This window comes from Mauremys mutica, chromosome 5, assembly GCF_020497125.1.
Source record: "Mauremys mutica isolate MM-2020 ecotype Southern chromosome 5, ASM2049712v1, whole genome shotgun sequence".
Lineage (NCBI taxonomy): Eukaryota > Metazoa > Chordata > Testudines > Geoemydidae > Mauremys > Mauremys mutica.
In genome coordinates this window covers 56,118,749-56,141,775 of record NC_059076.1, presented here as the reverse complement: position 1 = coordinate 56,141,775, position 23,027 = coordinate 56,118,749, and the positions used below count along the sequence as shown (strand labels likewise).

At 43.2% G+C, this 23,027-nt stretch overlaps 1 protein-coding gene across 9 annotated transcripts in view; it reads left to right on the top strand.

The window, feature by feature from the left end:
* The window catches only part of MGAT4D (MGAT4 family member D), a 134,799-nt gene that overhangs the window by 67,157 nt on the left and 44,615 nt on the right, over window positions 1-23,027 (top strand). For all 9 annotated transcript variants that reach the window (XM_045019640.1, XM_045019637.1, XM_045019638.1 and 6 more), the window contains 3 exons: window positions 7,461-7,601; window positions 11,369-11,502; window positions 14,582-14,628. In XM_045019640.1, coding sequence (XP_044875575.1) covers window positions 7,466-7,601; window positions 11,369-11,502; window positions 14,582-14,628 — 317 coding nt within the window. In that variant the 5' untranslated portion in view covers window positions 7,461-7,465. The remainder of the gene's footprint in view (window positions 1-7,460; window positions 7,602-11,368; window positions 11,503-14,581; window positions 14,629-23,027) is intronic.

The following is a 23,027-nucleotide window of genomic DNA, read 5'->3' as shown; positions in this document are numbered from 1 at the left end:
ATTGATATACCAAAGTCACAGAAGGTTCCTCAGATTCTTAGTGAACCACAGACACTACCACTTCATGGTACTCCCGTTCTGCCTGTCTGAAGCTCCAAGGGTGTTTAAAAAATGTATGGTGATAGCGGCAGCCTTCCGAAGAGAGCAGGGGTGCAGGTCTACCCTTATCTGGATGACTGGCTAATCAAGGGATGGTCCAGGGCTCATGTAGTATCCAGCTTTGGGCTCATCTAGTCAATTTTCAAGGCCCTAGGCCTTTTGATAAATCTACCCTCACTCCAGTACAGAAGATACAGTTTATCGGAGTGGTGTTCAACTCCTTTCAAGCCAGAGCCTACATTTCAGAGGGTCATTTAAGACAACTAGATCCCTAATAGCACACCTCAAAGGCCATCCCATCACAACATCCAGAACTTGTCTGAGGCTTTTAGGCCACATGGCTTCGTGCACATATGTGGTGCAGCATGCAAGGCTGCACCTCAAGCCCCTCCACACGTGGCTGACCTCAGTGTACTCACCAAACTGCCACCATCTGGACTTCGTACTCATGGTGCCCCCTTGTATTCTTGTCTCCTCAATTGGTGGGTAGACCTGCTCAATATTTGTGCATAGGTTCCCTTTATATGGCCCCAACCGTCAGTGACCCCGATCTCAGATGCATCAGCACTAGGATGGGGAGCTCACTTGGGGTCCCTCAGAACTCAAGGTCTTTGGTCTCCAGAAGAACTTTCTCTTCACATCAGTGTCCAAGAACTCAGAGCAATTCACCTGGTCTGCTAGGCTTTCCTGCTGCATATTATGGGCAGAGATTTGTTTGTTCTTATGGACAATGCTGCTGCCATGTTCTGTCTCAACAGGCAAAGAGGAGCTCACTCTTCCAGCCTATGTCAGGAAGTGATTCAGCTATGGGAATTCTGTATAGCCCACTCAATCAACCTAGAGGCCTCTTACCTTCCAGGAGCCCAAAATGAGCTGGGAGATCTCCTAAGCAGGACTTTCTCAAGTCACCATGAATGGTCCCTTCGCCCGGATGTGGTGAGGGATGTTTTCCAGCAATGGGGGACTCCCCAGATACACCTATTTGCAATCCAGTACAACAAAGTGACACCAGTTCTGCTCCCTGTGAAGCCAGGGTCTATCACACATGCCTTTCTGATACTGCGGATGGAACACCTTTACTACACTATTCCCCCCATCCCGCTTGTACATAGAGTACTTATAAAGATCAAGCGGGATGGAGACCAGGTCATTTTGATAGCCCCAGCATGGCCCTGCCAACACTGATTCTGCCACTCTTCTAGGCCTCTCAGTGGTAACTCCAATCCCACTTCCGTTACACCTGGACGTGATCTCTCAGGACCATGGCTGACTGCTCCACCTGAACCCAAGCTCCCTTCACGTAACAGCCTGGAAGCTCCATGGCTAAACCTCAAAGAGCAGGCTTGCTCAGAGGAAGTTTGTCAGGTTCTATTAGGGAGTAGGAAGCCCTCAACGAGGGCTACTTACCTTTACAAGTGGAAGCAGTTTTTGGTCTGCATGTTCCAAAGCGGGATCTCGCCCACGTAGTCATCCTTACAAGAAATACTTGAGTGTCTATTACACCTGAAGCAGCATGATTTAGCTATCTCTTCTGTCAAGGTTCACCTTGCAGCAATAATGGCTTTCCGCCCCCGGGTGGATAACCAGTGCGTGTTTTCACATGACGTGTCCATCTAATTTCTGAAGGGACTAGATATATTATATCCTCAAATAAGAGAGCCATTTCCTCCCTAGGACCTGAACTTGGTCTTATTAAAGCTTATGGGACCTCCATTTCAACCGTTGGCAATGTGCGCCTTATTGTACCTCTCTTGGAAAGTGGTTTTCTTAGTGGCCATCACTTTGGCCAGGAAGGTCTTGGAGTTCAGGGCCCTGACATCAGAGCCTTTATACACAGTCTTCTTTAAAGACAAAGTTCAGTTACCCACTTTTTCCTTACCTGACCCCAGTTTCCTACCAAAGGTGGTATCCCAATTTTATAACAATCAGGCAATCTGCGTTCCGGTCTTTTACCCTAAGTCGCATGCAAAGAAGGAGGAGCAGCACCTTCACTCATAGGGCTCACCTAACGTCCATTCTATGTAGAAAGCTTGGATTAAACCATTCAGAAAGTCCACCCAACTGTTTGTAGCAAACAAGATGAAGGGTCTCCTGATCTCTTCGCAGACAGTCTCATCCTGGATTAAGTCTTGCATTCGTGCTAGTTACAATCAGGCGGGGGGTGCCTCCTTCCAAATATCCCAATGGCTCATTCCACAAGGTCACAAGCACTGTCAGCAGCATTTGGCGGGCAGATCTCTGTCCTGGATGTTTGCAAAGCAGTGACTTGGTCATTGGTGCATACACTCTTCTCCCATTACACCATCACAGGTTTGAACAAGCTGTCCTGCAGTCTTGTGTCCATGAACTCCAATCCCTCCACCTATTCAGCTGCTAGGGAGTCACCTGGAGTGGAACGCACATATACAATCACTTGAAGAAGAAGAAACAGTTACTAACTTTCTGTAACTGTTGTTCTTTGACATGTCCATTCCACGACACGCCCTCTTACCCCTCTCTGTAGGAGTCTTCTGGAAAGAAGGAACTGAGGAAGTATGGGGTTGGCTGGGCACTTTATACCAGCATGATGAGCACACAGCATTAGAGGGTGCTCGAGCTGCCCCGACGCGTACCACTGAGGAAAACATTTCCAGCAACTGTGCTCAGGGTGTGCACACACCTGGAGTGGAATGGACATGTGCAACACATCTCAAAGAACCACAGTTACAAAAGGTTAGTAATATTTTTTTCTTTGTTTTACGGTGCTTAGGGGATTGCCTTCTGATGGAGGACAACATTTCCATTTCTGAATCAATAAGTCTGTTATGGAGCTAACAGCTGTGGAGCTGTGGCTTTTCAGAGTTCATGCAGCTTGGAAGGCTATTATTGTTTGTGTTGGATAGAACTCAACATATAACTCTGTATAACTCTGGTGTAGAATGCCTTCTGTCTTCCTACCTCAGTGTGGACTGCGCTTCAGGGCTGGTCTACACTACACAGTTAGGCAGGGGCGGATCTAGCAATTTCGCCGCCCCAAGCACGGCGGCACGCCGCGGGGGGCGCTCTGGCAGTCGCCGGTCCCGCGGCTCTGGTGGACCTCCTGCGGAGGGTCCGCTGGTCCTGCAGCTCCAGCGGACCCTCCGCAAGCACGCCTGCGGGAGGTCCACCGGAGCCGCGGGACCAGCGGACCCTCTGCAGGCACGCCTGCGGGAGGTCCACCGGAGCCGCCTGCCACCCTCCCGGCGACCAGCAGAGCGCCCCCCACGGCATGCCGACCCAAGCACACACTTGGCGCACTGGGGTCTGGAGCCGGCCCTGCAGTTAGGTCAACATAAGGCAGCTTATGTCAACCTAAATTATATCAGTCTACACTACAGCCTTCCTCCCACCAATGCCAGTTCCCTACTACACCAACATAATAACTCCACCTCCACAAGAGGCTTAAGGTGTTGTGTAGTTAGGGTGATGCAGAGTCTGTGTAGACACTGCATCCCTTACATTGACTGTCTTGTCAATTTCACAGCAGGAGCTGTGAAATTGACAAGAAAGCCCCTGCTCCACTGGAGAGCTGGGCAGCTGGATCCTGCTCTGGACTGCAAGCTGGGGTGAGAAGCCCGAGTGGCCCCCCCACCCACTCCCTGCCTAGTGAGCCATGCAATTGATAAGACTGCCTGGCTCCCAGTGAGGAACGAGCAGGCAAAGGGGGCTGAGAAGCCAGGGCCAGCTGCTCTCCAGTGATGAGAAGCCCTGGGTGGCTTCCCCCAGTTGCTGGCAAGGAACGTGTAGGGGAGAAGCTGTGGGTGGCTTCCCCCGGCTCCTGGCGGGAAATAGAAAGCCTAGGGGTGGGGGGGCACCAGCCTGCCAGGAGCCCAGGAGTCAGTGGGGCAGCCAGGCTCCCGCCAGAGAGCTGCCAGCTGAGCTGAGATGGGCTGTCAGCTCCCAGTGCTGACCCCCTTAGGTCAGTGAACGCAGTTCTGGTGAGGACACGCACTGTCAACCCAAGGAGGGTAGAGTGGACATGCACCACAGCAGTAATTACTGCTGTGGCTATAAATCGACCTAATATACGTTGATTTAAGTTTGTGGTGTAGACACACCCACAGTGGTACTAATTACTGTGAGTGTACATTGGTTAACTTCAGGGGCAAATGGCCAGTGCACATTTTACTTGTATGTCAGTCATGATAATTATGGGTGTTAATTTGTCTGTACCTATTGCTGAAAAAGTGATGTATAAATGTAAGCCACTGTAATATCTTAATATGGCCTATGTGGTTTCACAAGTATATAGCAATTATTTTTTGTTTCAGGTATCCATTTTATGAAATTCTGCAATGAAAGGAACTCATTGTGAAGCACAATGGGATTCATACCATGTAATAACTGTTTTTCAGGAACTACAAGCATCAAGTGCTTATATTATTGCATTATGACCGGAGGTGTTAGTCATGAGTCTGCTCATTCCTGTTTTTATTTCTGGCATATAGTTTTGTTTCCCTTTACACTCTGTGCCATTCTTTCCTTCCCTTTCTAATAGCTTACCTTTCTTTATTATTATTTCTTAAATTACCTAGAAAGTCAACACTAAAGAGAAAGGTAAAACAACCTCTGAAGATTAATCAAGCCACATGGTTGAAATGTTTGACTTTGAATCTGTTTCTTCGTAGCAGGGAGATGTCCTTCTCAGAAACCCTCTCAAAACAAATTATGAATTTGTTTGGGTTTTTTAGAGGAAAATTTGAAATGGGTTAAAAGTTAACACACAGACCTTTCAAAAGGGAGGGTATATTCAAAAATTAGAATAAAAGTTTTGGAACAGTATGCTCCTGTCAAAAAACCTAAAGAATCTTGGACCAATGCTTGGGGCTCAGTTCCATCAGGCTCAGACTTGGTGGAGCTCCAGGAGGTAGGGGAGAGAAAGGTGACTAATTTATGACATACCAGCAAGGATTTGCAAAGCACAATAAACTCTAGCCCCATCTATCACTTCTCCAACATGGCATTTATATGGCTATTCTGGCTTTATGATGGTGTGATGGGGTGTATAAACCCTGCACAAGTTAAGATTGCTGGGAGCTCAGTCAGCCCAGCACTGTGACACCTGAAACAGGTGTTGGACTTTGAAAAAGTGGCTGGCTGGGAGGGAGAGCAGACTTTCAGCTCTCACTGTGGGTGGGAAGGTTGGCTGGGGCCAGGAACTCAGGAATGGTTACCTATGAGAGCCCTCCCCCACTCCTCTTAGGGTTTGGAAGAGTTGTGTTTATTTTGGACTTTGGGTACTCTGGAAGGGATGGAACTTTTATCTGACCTAGCTGGAGGGCCAGGTCACCTTAACCTGAAAGCTGTTGGCAGCTGGGCTGTTCTTCTCAAGGCCAGGATGGAGGCAGAGGCACTGCTCAGCTACACCACACCATATGAGGGCATGCAGGGAGGGTGTGTAGCCACTGATGGGTTTGTGCAACTTGGAGATTACCCAGTACCATCAGAACTCCAGTTTTCTGGGTGCTTTGCACAGACTGAAAAGTATAAAATCTCTAGAAACAGAGATGAAGATATGGCCCTTGAAGTCTTCTCAGTCCTTTCTCAGGCAAATCAGAGTTGTGCTCTCTTTCAGGCCTATATATGTGCTTGTTCTCATATATACCTACATGAGCATGGGTAGTCCCAGGGAGGGAATGACACAGGCAGAATTCTCATATAATGTACATAGGAGTTCGACCTGTGTCAAGACACCAGAAATAAGCCCTGGTAAAGTTAAGTTTTATAATGATTTCTTGCTAGCTGCTTAGCAGGTACACATTTGAGTGAAAAAGATCTTTTACTGCTCATGTTCTTTTCTTAAAACAAAACAAAGAGTAAGGTATTTCATTTAGTCCTTTCAAATATTTATTAGTTTACCTAATGGTATGGAAAATATTTTTGTTTCACCAGTTTTTAATTGACCTCTGAATGATTTTAGGAACAGGCTGTATAGGTTTTTAGTAGCTTTTCTAATCCTATATTTTAGCAATTTCCTAGCATTTATTCTGAATAATGTTTCACAAAACTGGAGCCCATAGAAATGTAATATTTATGTGTAGACAGCTAAAGTTAGCAAATGACAATTATCGACTTCAATTGATTGTATTTGGTAATTTTGGATTATTTTTATAAATTCACATTTGGATTATTTCAACATTGGTAAGTATTTTAATTAAATGTCACACCCTCCCTTTTAAAATTCTGATGACTCAAGAGTAAATAAGCGCTACATATTACTCTTCACTACTGCAGTTTTTGTTTGCTCAATATCTGTTTAAAGGTCATGGTCCCATTGTCCTTGTAAACAATGGGAGTTTTAACTGTATAAGGACATCCGATTCAGGCCCTTCATGTGCTCAGTAAAAAACTCCATGCATTGCATTCTGAGAGAGAAGGTTCACCATTTGCCTGTTGGGAAACACTGAAAGTTATGGATTAGGAATTACTGATATTTAATGATATTTCTTGTTTATTTACAACTGACAAAAATTATCCTCTCCAATTGTTACACCCACTTGTTGGCTCTTCTCTCAAATGAGGCCTAATCCTGCAACTGCTTATGCATAAGCAGAGCACCTACAGAGCCTCACTGAAATCAGTCGACCTGTGTATGGATGCAGGAATCTGCCTATGTGCAAGCAGTTGCAGGACTGGGGCATTTAACAGTCAGATCTCTGGTCAGGGACTCTCTCTTATTATGTTTTTTTTTTAGAAATCCTAATACAGTAGAATCCCAATCTGATTGGGACTTCTGGGTGCTACTGTAATACAAATTAGAGCTGGTCTAGAAAATTAACTTTCCATCCTGAAAAAAAATAAAAATAAAAATAATGTTTTGGGTCAGCTGAGCCAAAACATTTTGATTCACATGAAGTGTTTCAATTTTGACATTTAAAATTAAATTTCAAAATGAGAAATCAAAACTTTTTGTTCCAAAAATATCAAACCAGGACACTTTGACAATTTCAAAACAATTTTTGCAATTTTTCCTAATTTAAAAAAAAAATGTTGGTTTTGTTGAAATCGCATTTTCTGACAGCAAATTGTTCTGAGGAAATGTTTCTGACCAACTGTAATCCGAACACATCACAATAATAGTCTCATTTGGGGCCTGTTCCTGCAGTCCATCAGAGACTTTGGGAAACTTATTTTTGATTGAAGCATCTGCTATTTAACTTCTGCAATCAACAGGAAATCTAATCATTCATCACCATGAAGAAGAATTGATTTGACCTACAGTAATCTCTGATAAGATGGCTCTGATTTAATAAGCTTGCATTTGTAATATGCTAAACCTTTATTTGAGGGAAAATATTTGTCAGAATAATGACCTCAGTCCTCTTCTGTTTTTGTTTTTTAAGATGCTATGAAGTGGAAAGTGTTAAATCTCACCAGCAAACTCCCTTTGCATCTTACAAACATACACTACTACCTACCTCACCTCCGGGAGCATGAAAACAGCCTTTACCCAAATGTTGTCATTGGACAAGGGAGAACTGGAGGTAAGAGCTAAAATTTAATATTTGGTGGCATTTTTCTTTTCACTCTGAAGAGACATACAAAGTTTGTGGTTTCAAAATTTGGCTTATTAACATATACATTTTTATCTTTATTATACATTTTTATCTTTACAGTAGTTCAGTACATATTTTTTCTGAAAACAAGGTCTAACAGCCTAGCAACTAACCATACAGTTGCAAACTTCTCTGTGCATGTAGTCGGTAGAAAAAACATTGGAGTAATATATGTATTCAGATCTCAGAGGTTATTATAGGTATTGCTAGTAATATAAAAGTTATTAAATATAATTTGTCTGTGACCATGGAAATTGTTCTTAACTATTTTCAGGGTTTTCATTTAAAGTTAGAATCAGTTTTTTTTTTAAGGAGCCCTTAAATGTAAGCTGTGCAAATTTACGGTTGCTTCTTTTTGCACCTGCAAAAAAAATGTAAGGGGAAACTTAAAGGTATGGTTGAAAATCCCGCTTCCTCCCTCCCGCCAATGAACTATTTTCTTCATGTTTAGTTGGTTTGTAGTTTTTCTTAGGGAATTTCAGTAATTTTAGTTCATACCTGACATCTACAGTTTGTCAGCAGAAATTGTTTTTAGTTGTGTATTATGAAGCTGCATGATCACATGGTCCAGAGTGAGCATGGTGATAAAGGTAATGAAGGCTTAATTTATGTCAGTAATTATACAAACTTTTAAATTGTTCTTCTCTCAAAATTTTCAAACATACATTTTTCTTACTAGGCTAGGAAGATTATTCTCTTAGAATATTAATACTTTTATCATAAAAATCCTATGGGACTCATTATTCTGTAGTACCCTTCTTAGAGGAAGCAGGACAACAGCTTGCTTTTCTTAAAACTTTTAACTAAAAGTGTAACTTTTGCTTCCCATTTCCTGCCACTCCTCCATGAACTTTTCCCGTATCCCTCCTGACTATAGTATCTGGGTAGCATGCATAGGAGGTTGCCCTGGCTGAGTGGTCTAGAAATAGTACCATTTTCTCCTCCACCAGATGCCAGGACGTTGTCCTTCCTTCCAGAGGTACCTCAGTGATCTTACCTCAAAACAATCTATTATTCAAATGGTTGAATTCAAACAAACACAAGATCTATTAAAAACAGAGAAAAAAGTCAGATCCAGACCAGCTCTAGGCTAGGATTCAAGGTTGCAGAAGGACCTCACCCTTGGAACAGACCACCTCAGGTATGCCTTTCCTCCCATTCCACTGATACCAGAAGTTCTAAGAAAGATTTGCCATGACAAAGCTGGGTCACTCTCACTGTGCAGAACTGGCACAGACAATTTTGGTTTTCAGACCTTCAGGGGATCTCAACCTATCTCAACCAAAAGCATCGGATCCTTTCCAGATCATCTGAATCAAGAGAACAGCAAGGCTAGACATCGCAACCCAGGCCCTTTTTTCATGGCCTGGTATTTGGGTGGGCATCAGATTTAGAGCATTCATTTTTAAAGGCCTGAACAGCAATCTGTTCTTAATCAAAGCAGAAGGGCATACACCAGAAAATGCTATCTGGCAAAATGGAGACATTTCTCCACATGGTCACAATAGACCTAATTATCTGCACAATCTGTGGGAACTCTTATTTTAGATTACCTACTCACTTCAAGATGTTGGGTCTTTCCATTAGCTGACTGTGGGTACACCTTGCAGCAGTCAGCAATTTCCATTCTGAGGGATGCTGTTTTTACTCATCCAACAACAACCAGATTCCTGAAGGGCCTCATTAGAACTTTCTCACGGATGGTGAAACCAACACCATAATGGGATCTTAATCTTGTTCTTTCAGTACTTACCAAACCTCCCTTTGAACCACTAGCCACTTACTCCATGTCCTACACCTCCATGAAAGTCACTTTCTTTTTTCCCCCCTCCAGGTCTGGCACTGGCTGCAGGTGTAGAGGGGCGGGGCTAGCTCAGTCCACAGGTTTTCTTGAACTCCTGCTTTGCCAGGCAGCAGTTTCTCTGCTCCTTCACAGTTGCTTTTGTCATTCTGACGTTCTGCTGGCACTGTGGGTCATCTCAGTTCTGCATCATAGCCCTCTGCACCAGTAACTGCTAGTTGGCCAAGTCCAGAAGCAGCGCTCCACTGAGTAAATCTGCTCAAGAGAAATGCTCTGCAGAAGTAGTTACTCAACTTCCTCCTCATTCATTACTATTAGCTATATTGCTGCAGCATTGTGGCACTCTGTGCCTCAAAGCAACACCCTGAAACCCCAGTATTCACCACTGTCATATAATTACGATACATTTTGTACAAAGTATGCCTTGTAAGGTATCATTTTAAAAGTCTTGATCTACTGAACCTAATGTCCTGTTGGATTGTATGTGCTATCATTGTATGTGCAGTTATGAAGTTTTACTGTGTGTGTGTTACTGAAATACGTTGTGAAGTTGGGAACACCCACAACCAGCCTTTCAGGTACAACAAGGGAGTAGCCAGATGTCCTGATGGCACATTAAAGAGAATCCACTTTCCCAACAGCCATCCCAGAAGACTTCTCAGAGAGAGCACAAAGACAATGGAGAATGTTTGTTTGACCAATGCGGGTGGACCCCCATATCACAAGCATAGATCTTTCCAGCAAGCTGGAAGAAACTATAAAGAGGGGAAGTGACATCATGACAGTTGGGTGTGTCCCTGCCTATGGGTGTCTGTGTATGTGCAGTACTTGCCAGAGGTTTGTAGCTTGCCAACAGCATCACAGTGTGAGAGGGAGCCCAGGTTGGTGGGACAGAGTGCTCAGCAGGCCCACAGTCCAAGCTGCACCCTGGGAGCACTGTCACAAGCATCAACAGCCCTATGAAACAGCAGAGCCAAATGCATCCACCCTCCCTGACTCCAAATGCACGTGCCTGATCTTGTCTGCAACATTGTTGTAATGACTCTTATAAAGGTAATAAAATAATTGGAGATATACCAGTCTCCTAGAACTGGAAGGGACCTTGAAAGGTCATCGAGTCCAGCCCCCTGCCTTCACTAGCAGGACCAATTTTTGCCCCAGATTCCTAAGTGGCCTCCTCAAGGATTGAACTCACAACCGTGGGTTTAGCAGGCCAATGCTCAAACCACTGAGCTATCCCTCCCCCATATGATTGCGATGTTCACCAGTTTGTCTTCTGTGCTGCTTGACAGCAGTTCTACAATGGCTCTGGCAAAATTAAAGGGTGTCAGGAGAGGAGTAATGGAGATTTGTTAGTTTAAGCCTCCCAATCCAAAAATTTCTGTAGTTTCTGGTAGTCATCCCAGAATGCACCAAAAGAAAAATCAAAGATCAGAGTGTTGAACAGTTCATTCAAACAAGCTTGGAGCTGTGTGGATGCAATGATTATAAAGGAAAGTACCTTAAGCCAAGAAAACAAAATGGTGTAGACACACTTTGGTTGGATATATTTAAATTGTTGCACTCAGAGTGCACAAAGTAGATCAATGTAACATCCCTGTGTAAATATGGTCAGAGTCCTCAAAACTGCTTACAGCTATGTAATGTAGAGCCAATGCCTATCGCATACAAATGAAAATGTCTCCAACCTAATTTATGATTGGGACACACATTATGTCCCATGCCATATGGGAGTTCATACCCTGTCAAACATTAACTAGTTGATCAGTGTACTGAAGTTCCTATTTATGATGGTCCTTTTTCTGTGTGTTATTTTCATCATATAAAATTGCAAAAAGTCACTAAATAGCCTCTATTTGATTTAAGATTAAATTATTTTAATTTCTGTTTGTAGTCTCCCTGGTGATGGGTATTCCTACTGTGAAAAGGGGAAAACAAAGTTATCTGCTGGGCACATTGAACTCTCTCTTCTATGAGATGACTGCAGAGCAGAAGAATGATTGTGTAGTGGTTATCTTTGTAGCAGAGGTAAGTTAGCATGAACAGGTGTATTTATGTTAATAAAGAGACAATATAGGAATCTATGTCTGACTATAGTAGTGTATGAAGCACTTCCATTTACTGATCATCATTGCTTTTGGAAGAATTTCTCCATGCAATTCAAATTTGGGAAAATATCCCTACTTTTCAATAAAGGACCAATAACATGGTCAAGAGATGAAATTTGCATGGAATCCTATTTAATTAAATGCTAGAAGCTGACATATTGTATTCCTTTGGAATGATGTTGGCAGTCATGAAATTCTCAAACTTTGTGCCTATTAGGACATGTGTAGTGGTCAGTGCCTTGGTCTTCTTGTCTAGAAAAAAACTGTGGGGAAAAAAGATGGTACAGGTAACAACTATCACATTATATTTACAGGCACTCTTGCTCTGCTTGCAGTCACATCTCCTTCAAATAAAATCATATGAATTCATTTTTGTCTCATAACGCAAAGTATTCTATTCTGAGAATGAAAGGATTAGAAAACTGTCATCCACAAAAGTCCATAGAACCTGACAAAATATGAGCGTATTACCTTAATTTGAAAGAAATAGAGGTATTTGTCAGCTATTTAGGATTATGAGTATTTTACAAGGTGCTCTGATGCTCTAACAGATTGTATGTGAAGTGACAGTTTTTCAGAGAAAAGCAAATACTGTGGTTATAAAATCTACAAAACATAAATAACTCTTGTTTGAAAAAATTAGGCTGTTTTGGGTAAGTGGGAATTTTCCTCTCCCTGAATCTCTTGTTCTTAAGGTAAAAGAACTATAGCTATGAAATACACCTAATAAAAGTGCATTATTTAGCAACAACTCCTTGCAGTCAGATGGTGGTGGTTGGGGACCCACATCTGCTCTCATAATTTATCTGTCTTTATGCATTCTTTAACTGCTAGTTTCCACTTACTTATTAAATGTAATTATTAAATATAAAAGAAAATTTACTCATTTAGTTCAAACTATAAATAATACCTAGATCACACTTCACCTTATCAGCTTAAATTGGATCCTGATGTCTCTTTCTTGTCCAGATCACTATGATAGTTTCAGTTTACTGGCTTAGTTTCTAGTCTAGCTAAATTTACTAATTTCATTTTAAAAATTAAACTATTTTACCATGGGATAAGTCCTGATAGAGGGCCTGGCTTTGCAAGGGATCTATGTTGCAGTGGCATAAAGAAGCTACTTATGAAGGGTAGGCAGTAATAGGCCATCCCTGAGGTAAAAATGTAATACTTGCTGTGAAGGAGAGGTGGCCAGGACAGCTGGGGAGTATACCAATTTGGTTACTCCATGGTGACTCCTGCTGGTGGAGCTCCTATGGCTCCTCAGTGGGAATTAAAGTTGCCTCTTTGGTGGACCTCTAATGGAGGGCAGAGGCAGAAATACTAGATTCACACTAGAGTTAGCCATGACCAATTGACACAGTATTAATTAAAACAATCCCTGCCTACACTGAGTGATAAGTTACATTTAACACCATGTTATTTAAGAGATGTGCAGTTATGTGCTGCACCTCCAAGAGGTGCAGCACACACAGATACAGCCCAGAGGGTGGGAGGCTAAGGTTGCTTTAAGCTCTGCCCCTCCCCCAGCACACTTCCAGTGTAGGAGCTTGTGAGGGGTCATATGTAAGGCTGTTACAGCAGCTTTGCATAGTGCCTGCACCAGAGGAACTCCCCACTAGCCAGCTAAAGATTTTTTTCTTGTCTCTTTATGCCGCTGTAGCAGTGTATAGTGACCAGGCCAGAGTAGCGTAGGGTAGGAAGGGTGGAATCCCTCCCCAGGAATCCTCAGGGTCACTTTCTAACTTGGTGTAATTTCTCAATTTCAAAGGAGCGAAGTGGCTTAGGGCACAGTAGCTTTATTAGCTCTTGAAGCTTCTGGGGATCAGGTTCACAAATGTTTGCATCCAGAGCCGCCGCCCGGGGGGGAGGGGCAAGTGGGGCAATTTGCCCCGGGCCCCATGAGCCCTGGCCTGGTGGCAGTCTGGGTCTTCTGCAGCATTTCAGAGGCGGGGGGCCCTTCAGTCACTCTGGGTCTTCCGTGGTGGGGGGCCCTTCAGTGCTGCCGAAGATGCAGAGTGACTGAAGGCCCCCCCTCCCACTGCCGAAATGCTGTCGAAGACCCGGACCGCCGCCGGGTGAGTACAAGCGCCGCAGCTCCCCTGCTTTGCCCCAGGCCCCCTGAATCCTCTGGGCAGCCCTGTTTGCATCATGGGTAACTCTAAGTAGTATCCTGTCTGTATGTGGGTAACACAGTTGTTGAAGTAGCTTTCTCTTGTCAACCCTCAACAGTTATATATTCTTGATTTATTGCTGTTTTAATGTGTATCTTGTGATGAAGCTTGGCTATAACTTTTTAAAATAACCAATCCTAAACTGGCAGAATGACCCCTACATCTCCAAAGGGACAACATCTTTAAGTGGTGTTAGATTTTCATTTAGTTAAAACCTGAATTTTCCATACTAAAACTGCTAGTTGTACGGGGCAGCAACAATGAGCAAAATCTGACATTGTAATTTCCAGGCTAAATGCCACCATTAGTTAAATGAGGAGCAAACTCCTGTTTAAAACTTTGGATATGGATAGCCCGAGGCAAGGAAAGCTTGCACAGGTGAATTTTCTCACCAACAGCAGGGTCAGGTTAATAAAAGTTAGTGATTTTTTGATGATTAATCCAAATGACCTCTTTACTGAGAACAGGATCAGAAGGGCATACTAATTTAGTCCTCACAACTAGAGGCTGTAGACAGATTGCCAGAGGTCTGTGCTCTCTCTCTTACTAAAGTGATGAGAACCTGTATATAGTCCATAAACAAATAATTTACACACAAATGAAGCATCTATGATTTATAATATAAATTCAGGTGCCTAGGTAACACAACAATATTTAGTTATAAGAACACTGATATAATTACTCTTGCCTAGAATAAAAATATTAGGCAGTGAAGTGTTTTGTGTGTATACTTATATCAATTAGACTGGAAATTAATGAAAATATTAAATTGGGTAAAAAGAAGGAGTGTGTTAGATACTTTTTTGTTCTTTACTTCTTTAGGTGAATGCAGAGTATGTTAACAGTATTGCAGAAAGTGTTAAAACCAGGTAAGTCCTCCCTCATGACCTATTGTATGGCTAATTGCTTTTCAGTTTTACATGAAAAGTTGCAGCATTTCAACAATGAAGTACAAAATTAAAACTTGCAGAAATGGTGCCATTACTCACATTTCATAATTCAGTGATTTTAGGTTGCATTTCTAACTTTTGAGACATGCGTTAATTGTCTTCAATGTGAGCCTGCTTTCCAAGGAATTAATAGTGCAATTGAAAGTACCTTTGTATTCATACACTGTGTCCTCATTGACCTCAGTCCCCTAAAATCTACAGTTATCTGTGCTGAGATCTGTGACGTTTTCTAAGTGTCTTTATTTGATAGTCTGGGTAGCAGTTCTACTTCTTTTTTTAAGGGCCATGAATTTTGGATAGCAATCAGCTTCAATGAAATGCACTAATTCAGTTGTCTGTATTGCCATTCAATATGAAGTAATTTTGAAAAGACTTTGAAAGACTGAATTCAAGTGTGACTGTTATGAAGAAATACAGTTGAGGCTGAGATTTCACTGTAACTTTGCTTGCTCTTATCCTATTCTCTGGTAGATGTTTAGTAACACTTGAAAAACTGAATCTTTGCTTGAAAGGGACAAGTGCTTGAATTGCCACTTAAATGGAATATTGACTGCAGCTACGTTAGCTGATTGTGAAAAACATTGCATTGTTGATGATGCTTTTTAAGTATCAACCTGTACTCACTAAAGAATAATTAAATGCAAGGAGGATACAGAGTGGAAAGGCAGTTGAATGACAGAGTATAATAGATAATATCTACATCCAGAAACTGGGACTTAATGACAGGACGCATTGCTCCCCTTTAAGGTGCCACCTGATGTACTGGGATACCACTGAGCCTGCCTGTTCTGCGAGCACAGGCCCCCTTTACCCGGTCTTGCTGAGGCAGGCTCTTAACCCTCCTCAAGCGCACACACAGGCAGGGCCACATCCAGCTGCAGAAAGACCCAAACACTGAGGTCAGTTCTGGGAAGACTCAGTTTAAGGGACTTGCCCCAGCACTCGGGTGCTCCCCTCCGTTGGAATGCAGACCCAAAATTCACCCACTCCCTCAATGTGAAGAGAGAGATGCACAACTTCTTGGCCCCTCCCCCCAGTTAGAAACTGCACAAACTAGGTTTAATAATAAACAAAACAAATGTATTAACTATAAAAGGCAGATTTTAAGTGATTAGAAGGGATAGCAAATAGAAGAAAGTGGATTACTGAGCAAATAAAACAAAACACGCATACTCAGCTTAAGATCTTAGAGACTGATTTCAAGAAGCAATTTCTCACCCTAAATGTTGTTTTAGGTAAGTTGCAGAGTTTCAGTAGCTTAGTGTTCCAGTTAACCCTTGTCTCAGTATGGACTCACCTCTGCTTTTTTCTCAGGTTAATACTTTTAGTGGTCTTTCTTCTTGGGTAGGCAATGGAGGAGAGTCCAGATTAACCCCCTCCCTAGCCTTAAAAAGGATTTACCCAAGGTGGGAAACCTTTGTTTGATCCTCATCCCCTGACAGAGGAAAAGTACCAGCAGTGTCCAAGATGATATTTTGTAGCAGGTGATCTTATCACCTGACCTGGTAGTGTCACAACTACATCCCAGGATGCCTCTCAAGAAGGAGAGAGATTAGTATCATCACAGTTTTATTGTTTCTTCCTAGTGGCCCATCAGGGCTGTGATGGCTGGTTGTCTGGTAGGTGTCTCCCAGATACACACACAGTTGTAATTGTTACATAGTCAATATTCCTAACTTTAGATAAGAAAACATACATGCATACAAATTGGATAATCACATTCAGTAGATCATAATCTTTCCAATTTTACCTTACAAGACCCATCTTGCATAAAATAAATCTTAGGCCATATTCATATCATAACCATATTTCTGTGAAGAATATGGGGTGTAACGTCACAGAATCACTTGATAATTTCCATGTTCTGTTTATTCCCTCTAAAACATCTGACTATGGCCACTGTCAGAAGACAGGATACTGGGCTAGATGGACCTTTGGTCTGACCCAGTATGGCTGTTCATTATGTACATTGTGCTGTATTCATGGTGTTGCCGTTTTTGTTTTTTTTTCTTGATGCATAAACCTGCTTCTGAATTGATTATCCATATTACATACAGCTTATAGTTCTTAGAAATGTTACTGCAGGACAGATCCTCTTTTACTGTTGTATAGCAGCATTCTACCTTCTCTGGCATCAACATGCTCCTATTTTGACGTTTTTGAATCTTGCATTTGTATTTTTTGTTTTATTGTATAAAATTATGGACCCAATTTTGAAAACCCTTATTTGTAAGTAGTCTTATCTCTGCTGAAGTCAGTGGTGTAATACCAAAGATTTACTTGGCCCATATATAAATGCTACTCTGGAGAAAAAAAATTACTAAATATCTATTCTTCTCAGCAAATGCAATATAGTCCTTGATCCTGCACAGGGATCTGTGTAATAGGCCTTTATATCCATGTGGAATCCAAATTAAATCACTGTGGCTTCGTCTACGCTGGCAAAAAAGACTAGAACATGATCAATCCACGCTTTCTTAAAGATCTTAAATTGTGTTTACAAAAGAATTAAAGACCTGTCTACACTAGAAAGTTGTACAGCCTCCCCTCCCCCCAGTGTGGATATAGTTATATCAGTATAAAGGAGCTTTATACTTTATAGCTTATGAACTTCTTCTTTGTGTGATTGCATATATCCAGTCCACTGTAGATGCTCAGATGTTGCAGATTTTTTCCCTCAGTGGTATCATTGGGTGGCTCAAGCACCCTCTATCACCACTATCAAGCACCCTCTATCACTATCATGCATGCTGGTATAAGAGAGCAGAGCCACCCCAATCCCCCTCAGTTCCTTCTTACCACCAGACTTGTTAACTTGAGTGCTTCCCTCACTCCTTTCTGTATACAGATCCTGTCTTTTTCTTTTCTTTTTTTTTTTACTAGTTCATTAGTTATAGTTAGTAAAGTAAATAATGGGGGGATGCCAGTAAGTCAAAAATTCTGGTTAACTAAGAGGGAGGGAGTTTGGGTACAGGAGGGAGCTCAGGGCAGGGGGTTGGGGTGTGGGACGGGTTTTGGGGTGCCAGATTCAGGTGGTGCTCACCTCAGGCAGCTCCCTGCAAACAGCAACATGTCCCTGCTGCTCCTAGATGGAGGCACAGCCAGGCGTCTCTGCATGCTGCCTCCTCCCACAGGCGCCGCCCCACAGCTCCCATTGGCTGTGGTTCCCAGCCAATGGGAGCTGCCGAGCCAGCGCTTGGGGTGGGGGCAGTGCACGGAGCCACAGTGGCTGTTCCCCCACCTAGGAGCAGCAGGGGCATGTCGCTGCTTCCAGGGAGCCATGTGGAGCCAGGTAGGGAGCCTGCCAGCCCCATGCCAACCGGACTTTTAATGGCCTGGTGTGCGGTGCTGACCGGAGCTGCGACGGTCCCTTTTCGACTGGGCATTCTGGTAAAAAACCAGATACCTGGCAACCCTATTGAAGATCAGAAATGCTGGTTTATAGAGCTTTCTGACTGATAAAGTGCTGGACAACACAGCCTTTATTGTAGTTAGGTTCCCATTTTGGTCTCGTTTGACTGCTTTTTATCTTTCAATATTGGGACTAGTATTGGAATGATGCTGTGTTTGCCAGGGTTTAAGTCCTGCTAGACCTTGCAAAACTCATGCTAGTCAGTGACCCACACCTGGCCTGCTTGAAATGATTGGAGGAATCCCATGCTAGTGACAAATGTCATATTTGCAAAGGATTCAAACACTGTTCAAAAAAAGATAAGGCAGTGAGGCTAAGTGCTCGCTTATGGAGGCAGCACTTTGACCCCCATCAGAGTCTTCACACATGGAGAGCACCCCAGTTTGTCAACTTCGGTATGGAGCACTCCACTGGAGATGTCTGCGGTTCCTCAGGACCATTCCCCACTTCTGAAGAAAAGGCTAGGCCTTACTCAGGTACGGTTCTTTGCTTGCCTGCATCAATACTGAAGCCAGATAGAGGCAGAGACCTGAAAAAACATTCAGAAGAGACCCTACACCCCCAAACACCCGTCTCTTCCCAAGAGGGGATTGCCGCCTGCAGAGTTTGTACTAGGTCTGTCAAGGCCATCCCTGGAAGACATTTATGGAGCCAAAAGACATTTGTGGAGCCAAAAGACAGCGTTGATCCCAACAACCCTGGAGGGGTTACCAGAGTATGCAGCCACAAGAGACTTGCTTAGCCTCTCAGTACTAGTATCACTGGCAGAGGAAGGTCCACAGCCAGTATGGATGCCTATGGTTTATGCTTGTCAGGATTGAGATCCTATGGTGCCACTACCCAAACCTCCACAAAAGCCTGTATAGTCACTTCCCATGATTTGCCCAGTACCACCACCCCTGGGATCAGGCTATTTCTCACCAATCCCATCTGGATTTGCACCTCCACTGTCAGAAGCATCTGACTCTTCTTCCCCAACTCAGAGGTGAGTGGGGAAAGCCAGGGACAATAAGCTTCAATGCCAAAAGGCAAAGACTCGAAGAGGCTGGACCTGTTTGGTTGCAAGCTCTATTCTACAGGAAGCCTACAACTCAGGATTGCAAGCCAACAGGCTTTCCTGCGTCAATATAACTTCACCCTCTGGGAGAACATCATGAAATTTCAAGACAAGCTACCAGAGGACTGTAGAAAAGAATTTGCAGTAATGGCTGAAGAGGATAAGCTGGTCACCAGGACTGCCCTCCAGGACAGTTTGGATAGTGCAGTTTTGGCTGCTTGAACCATGGCATCAGCTGTTATTATGAGAAGGTGTACATGGTTGCAGTCTTGTGGGCTATCTCTAGAAGTCCAACAGACTATCCAGGACCTTCATTTCAAAGATCCCTCCCTCTTTTCAGAGAAAACAAATGACAGGCTTCATAACCTTAAGAATTCTAGGGCAACACTCAAATCCCTTGTGATCTATACCAGCAGCGAAAAGAAAGCAGTTTCATCTGCAGCAGCCATACACACACCAGGGGTTGCTTCCTGATCTCAAGATCTGCCAAGGAAAAAGGGCAAAGGTAATAGGAGATGCCCTCCACTGCCCTCCTCCTAAGCATCAATGGGCTCGTCATGTCCAACTGCCTCATTCAAAGAGGCATGTTGATAGGTTTGTCAAGGACAGTGTACAAGTCACCATAGCTCCCTCTGTTCCCCATCATTTGTTTACTCGAGTGTTCACAAAATGCATGGCAGTCATAGCAGCTCACTACAAAAATTAGGTGTCCATATATTCCTATACCTGGATGACTGGTTGATCAGAGGTTGGTCTAAGGCTCAAGTCCTATCCAGTGTATCAACTGTCCTGTTCACATGTGATGCACTGGGGCTTCTAGTAAATCGAGACAACTCAATCCTGAAACTGGTACAGACAAAAGAATTCATCAGGGCAGTCTTAGACTCCACAAAGGTCATGGCCTTGCTACCACAAGCCAGGCTAGAAACTTTACAGGATTTAGTGCTGCAACTGAGAGCAGGCCATCTCACAACAATATGCAGCTGCCTCAGTCTTCTTGGTCACATGGCAGCATGTACCTATGTAGTTCAGCACACCGGATCACTCCTCAGAAAGCTGCAGGCATGGCTAGTATCAATGTGTGCTCTGAGTCATCACCATTTGGATAAAGTGGTTGTAGTGCCAATATTAATTTTGTAATTTCTAGACTGGTAGATGAACCTTCTGAAAGTTTGCGTGGGGGTTCCCTTCCCCCCTTCCTCCCCCCGCTATTAACCCTCACTCTAGTCATAGACATGTCTTCTCTGGGCTGGAGAGTTTATATGGAGTCCCTGCAGGCTCAAGGTCTTTGGTAGTCTCAAAAGAGTGTTAAATGTCAGGGAGTTAAGAGAGGTATGTCCAGCCTGCTTGGTCTTTCTCACCCATGCACTGGGAAAAAAAATTGTTAATTCTGACAGACAATTTGGTGACCATGTTTTACATAAACAGACAAGCAGGAGCACGGTCGAACTAACTGTGCCAGGAGGCAGTTTGCCTCTGGAACTTCTTTTTAGCCAACCCAATTCATCTCAGGATGCTTATCATCCTGAGAAACAGACCATATTAGCAGTTAAGCTGAGCAAATCTTTCACCGATCACCACGAGTGGTCATGACATTCAAATGTGGCCAGGTCTATCTTCCAGCTCTAGGGAATTCCCCAAGTGGACCTGTTTGCAACAAGAACCAATAGAAAATGACATCAGTTCTGCTTCCAAGGAGGCCTTGGCCCAGGCTCGTTGACAGATGCTTTTCTCTATCCTGGAAGAAATTTCTCCTGTATGCTCTCCCCCTGATTCCTTTGCTTCCCAGGCTTGTTTTCAGAGTGAAACAAGACCATGTTCACCTTATCCTTGTAGCACTGGCATTGCATGATCAACACTGGTACTTGATCCTGATATCCTTGTCAGTCAAGCCTCCCCTGTCTCTCCCATTAGATTCAGATGTAATTTTCTGGGACTCCATTCCAACCTCCAAGCTCTTCATCTGACAGCGTGGATGCTTCATGGCTGATACCCTTTGAAAAGTCCTGCTTGAAGAACATTCAAGAAGTGCTTCTGAATAGCAGAAAACTCTCAACTAGAACCACTTACATGGCTAAACTGAAGCATTTCTTCATCTGGTGTCATGCGAAAGGTGCATCTTCAGAGCAGACACCCTGGACCTCATGCTGGACTATCTGCTAGATCTAAAACAGAGTTTGGCTATTAGCTCTATAAGGGTACATCTGTCAGCCATTCCGGCCTTCCGCTTCTTGGTGGATGATGCATTCCTTTTTTCAAACCCCATCATCACCCAATTCCTAAAGGGTTTGGTCAGATTATGCCCATATGTATGAAACCCCATCCCTCCTGGGGATCTGAACTTAGTTCTAGCAAAATTGATGGGACCTCCCTTTGAGCCCCTGGCAACTTGCCTTTCTTCTTCACCTTTCCATGAAGGTATCATTTCTAGTGGCAATTACCTCAGCCAAAAGGGTGGGCTAGTTGTCAGAACCCCCCTACACAGTTTTTCATAAGGATAAAGTTTATCTTTGTCCTCATCCAAAATTTCTCATAAAAGTAGCCTCTGATTTTCATGTTAACCAAGCAATCTGTGTGCCATTGTTCTTTCCCAAACCCTATGCACATAGGGATGAGGAACAGCTTCACTCATTGGATGTGAGAAGGGTTTTAGCTTTCTACATGGATTGGAGTAAATCTTTTAGATCCTCTATGCAGTTGTTTAGTGGTTGCAGACAGAGCTAAGGGACAACCAGTTTCCACTCAGAAAATCTCATACTAGGTCCCACTTCATGTGTGTTTGTGCTACCAACTGGCTAATACTATTCTGCTGACTAGAGTGTTTGTGCAGTCTATCACTGGACAGGCAGCTTCTGCAGCTTTCTTGGGGCCAGTGCTAATTGTAGATATTTGTAAAGCAGCCACTTGGTCATTAGTCCACAGTTTTGGTTCTTATTATGCCATTGCACATCAGTCCAGAGATTATGCCAGTTTTGAATGGGTTGTCTTAAAATCTCTGTTCAGGTAGATTCCGAACCTACCTCCATGTGTGTTTGCTTCTGAGTCACCTACAGTGGAACTGAACATGTAAAACACATCTCAAAGAACACTTTTAGAAAGGAAGGTAACCATTTTTTTTACCAACAAGCAGACCAACTTGAAGATAACCCTTTATTAAGGATGGAAACTATGCAAAGAAATAAGGTGGTAGAACTTTCTGCAACTGTAGCCTGCTACTGTCCTGTTCTACGTTCCTTTGTTTCTGCTCCACAGCAGGAAGTGTGTCATAGGAAAGCCAAAGACTTCATGAAGAATGTACATGAAGTGTGACATCTCTACTCTATAGCACATGCTATTCCCATGCAGGATGGGGAATAACTATACCAGTATAAGTCATTTTTATACCAGTATAATTGCATTCACATGAGGGCTATTACTAGTTTAACTATTTTAGTAAAATGTCTGAACCAAAATGGTTATTCCCATAAAACTTCCAAGTGTAGACCAAGCCTCAATATACTTTTCAGTTGAGTTAAGTTTATTCAACTGAGTTAGTTTGATTTTAAAAAACATCTTTTTGCCCATGTAGATATGATCTGGGATTGAACATGGGGATAGGAACTGCCTACACAGATCCCTATGCGAGGATTAACACCTGATTGCTAGATCCACAAGGAATTTTAGGGCTTGTTTACATGGTGAGTAATGACCTGTATGGGAGAGTGATTTCTAAAGTACACTAAAGTGTGTATTAATTGGCTCGTGTAGTGTGCACCAGCAGGTCTAAGGGTTCCCTAGTAAGCTTTAACATAGTACTGTTTCAAACAGCACTTATCAAGGCAGACAAGGGAACATTTAGCGTGCACCAGC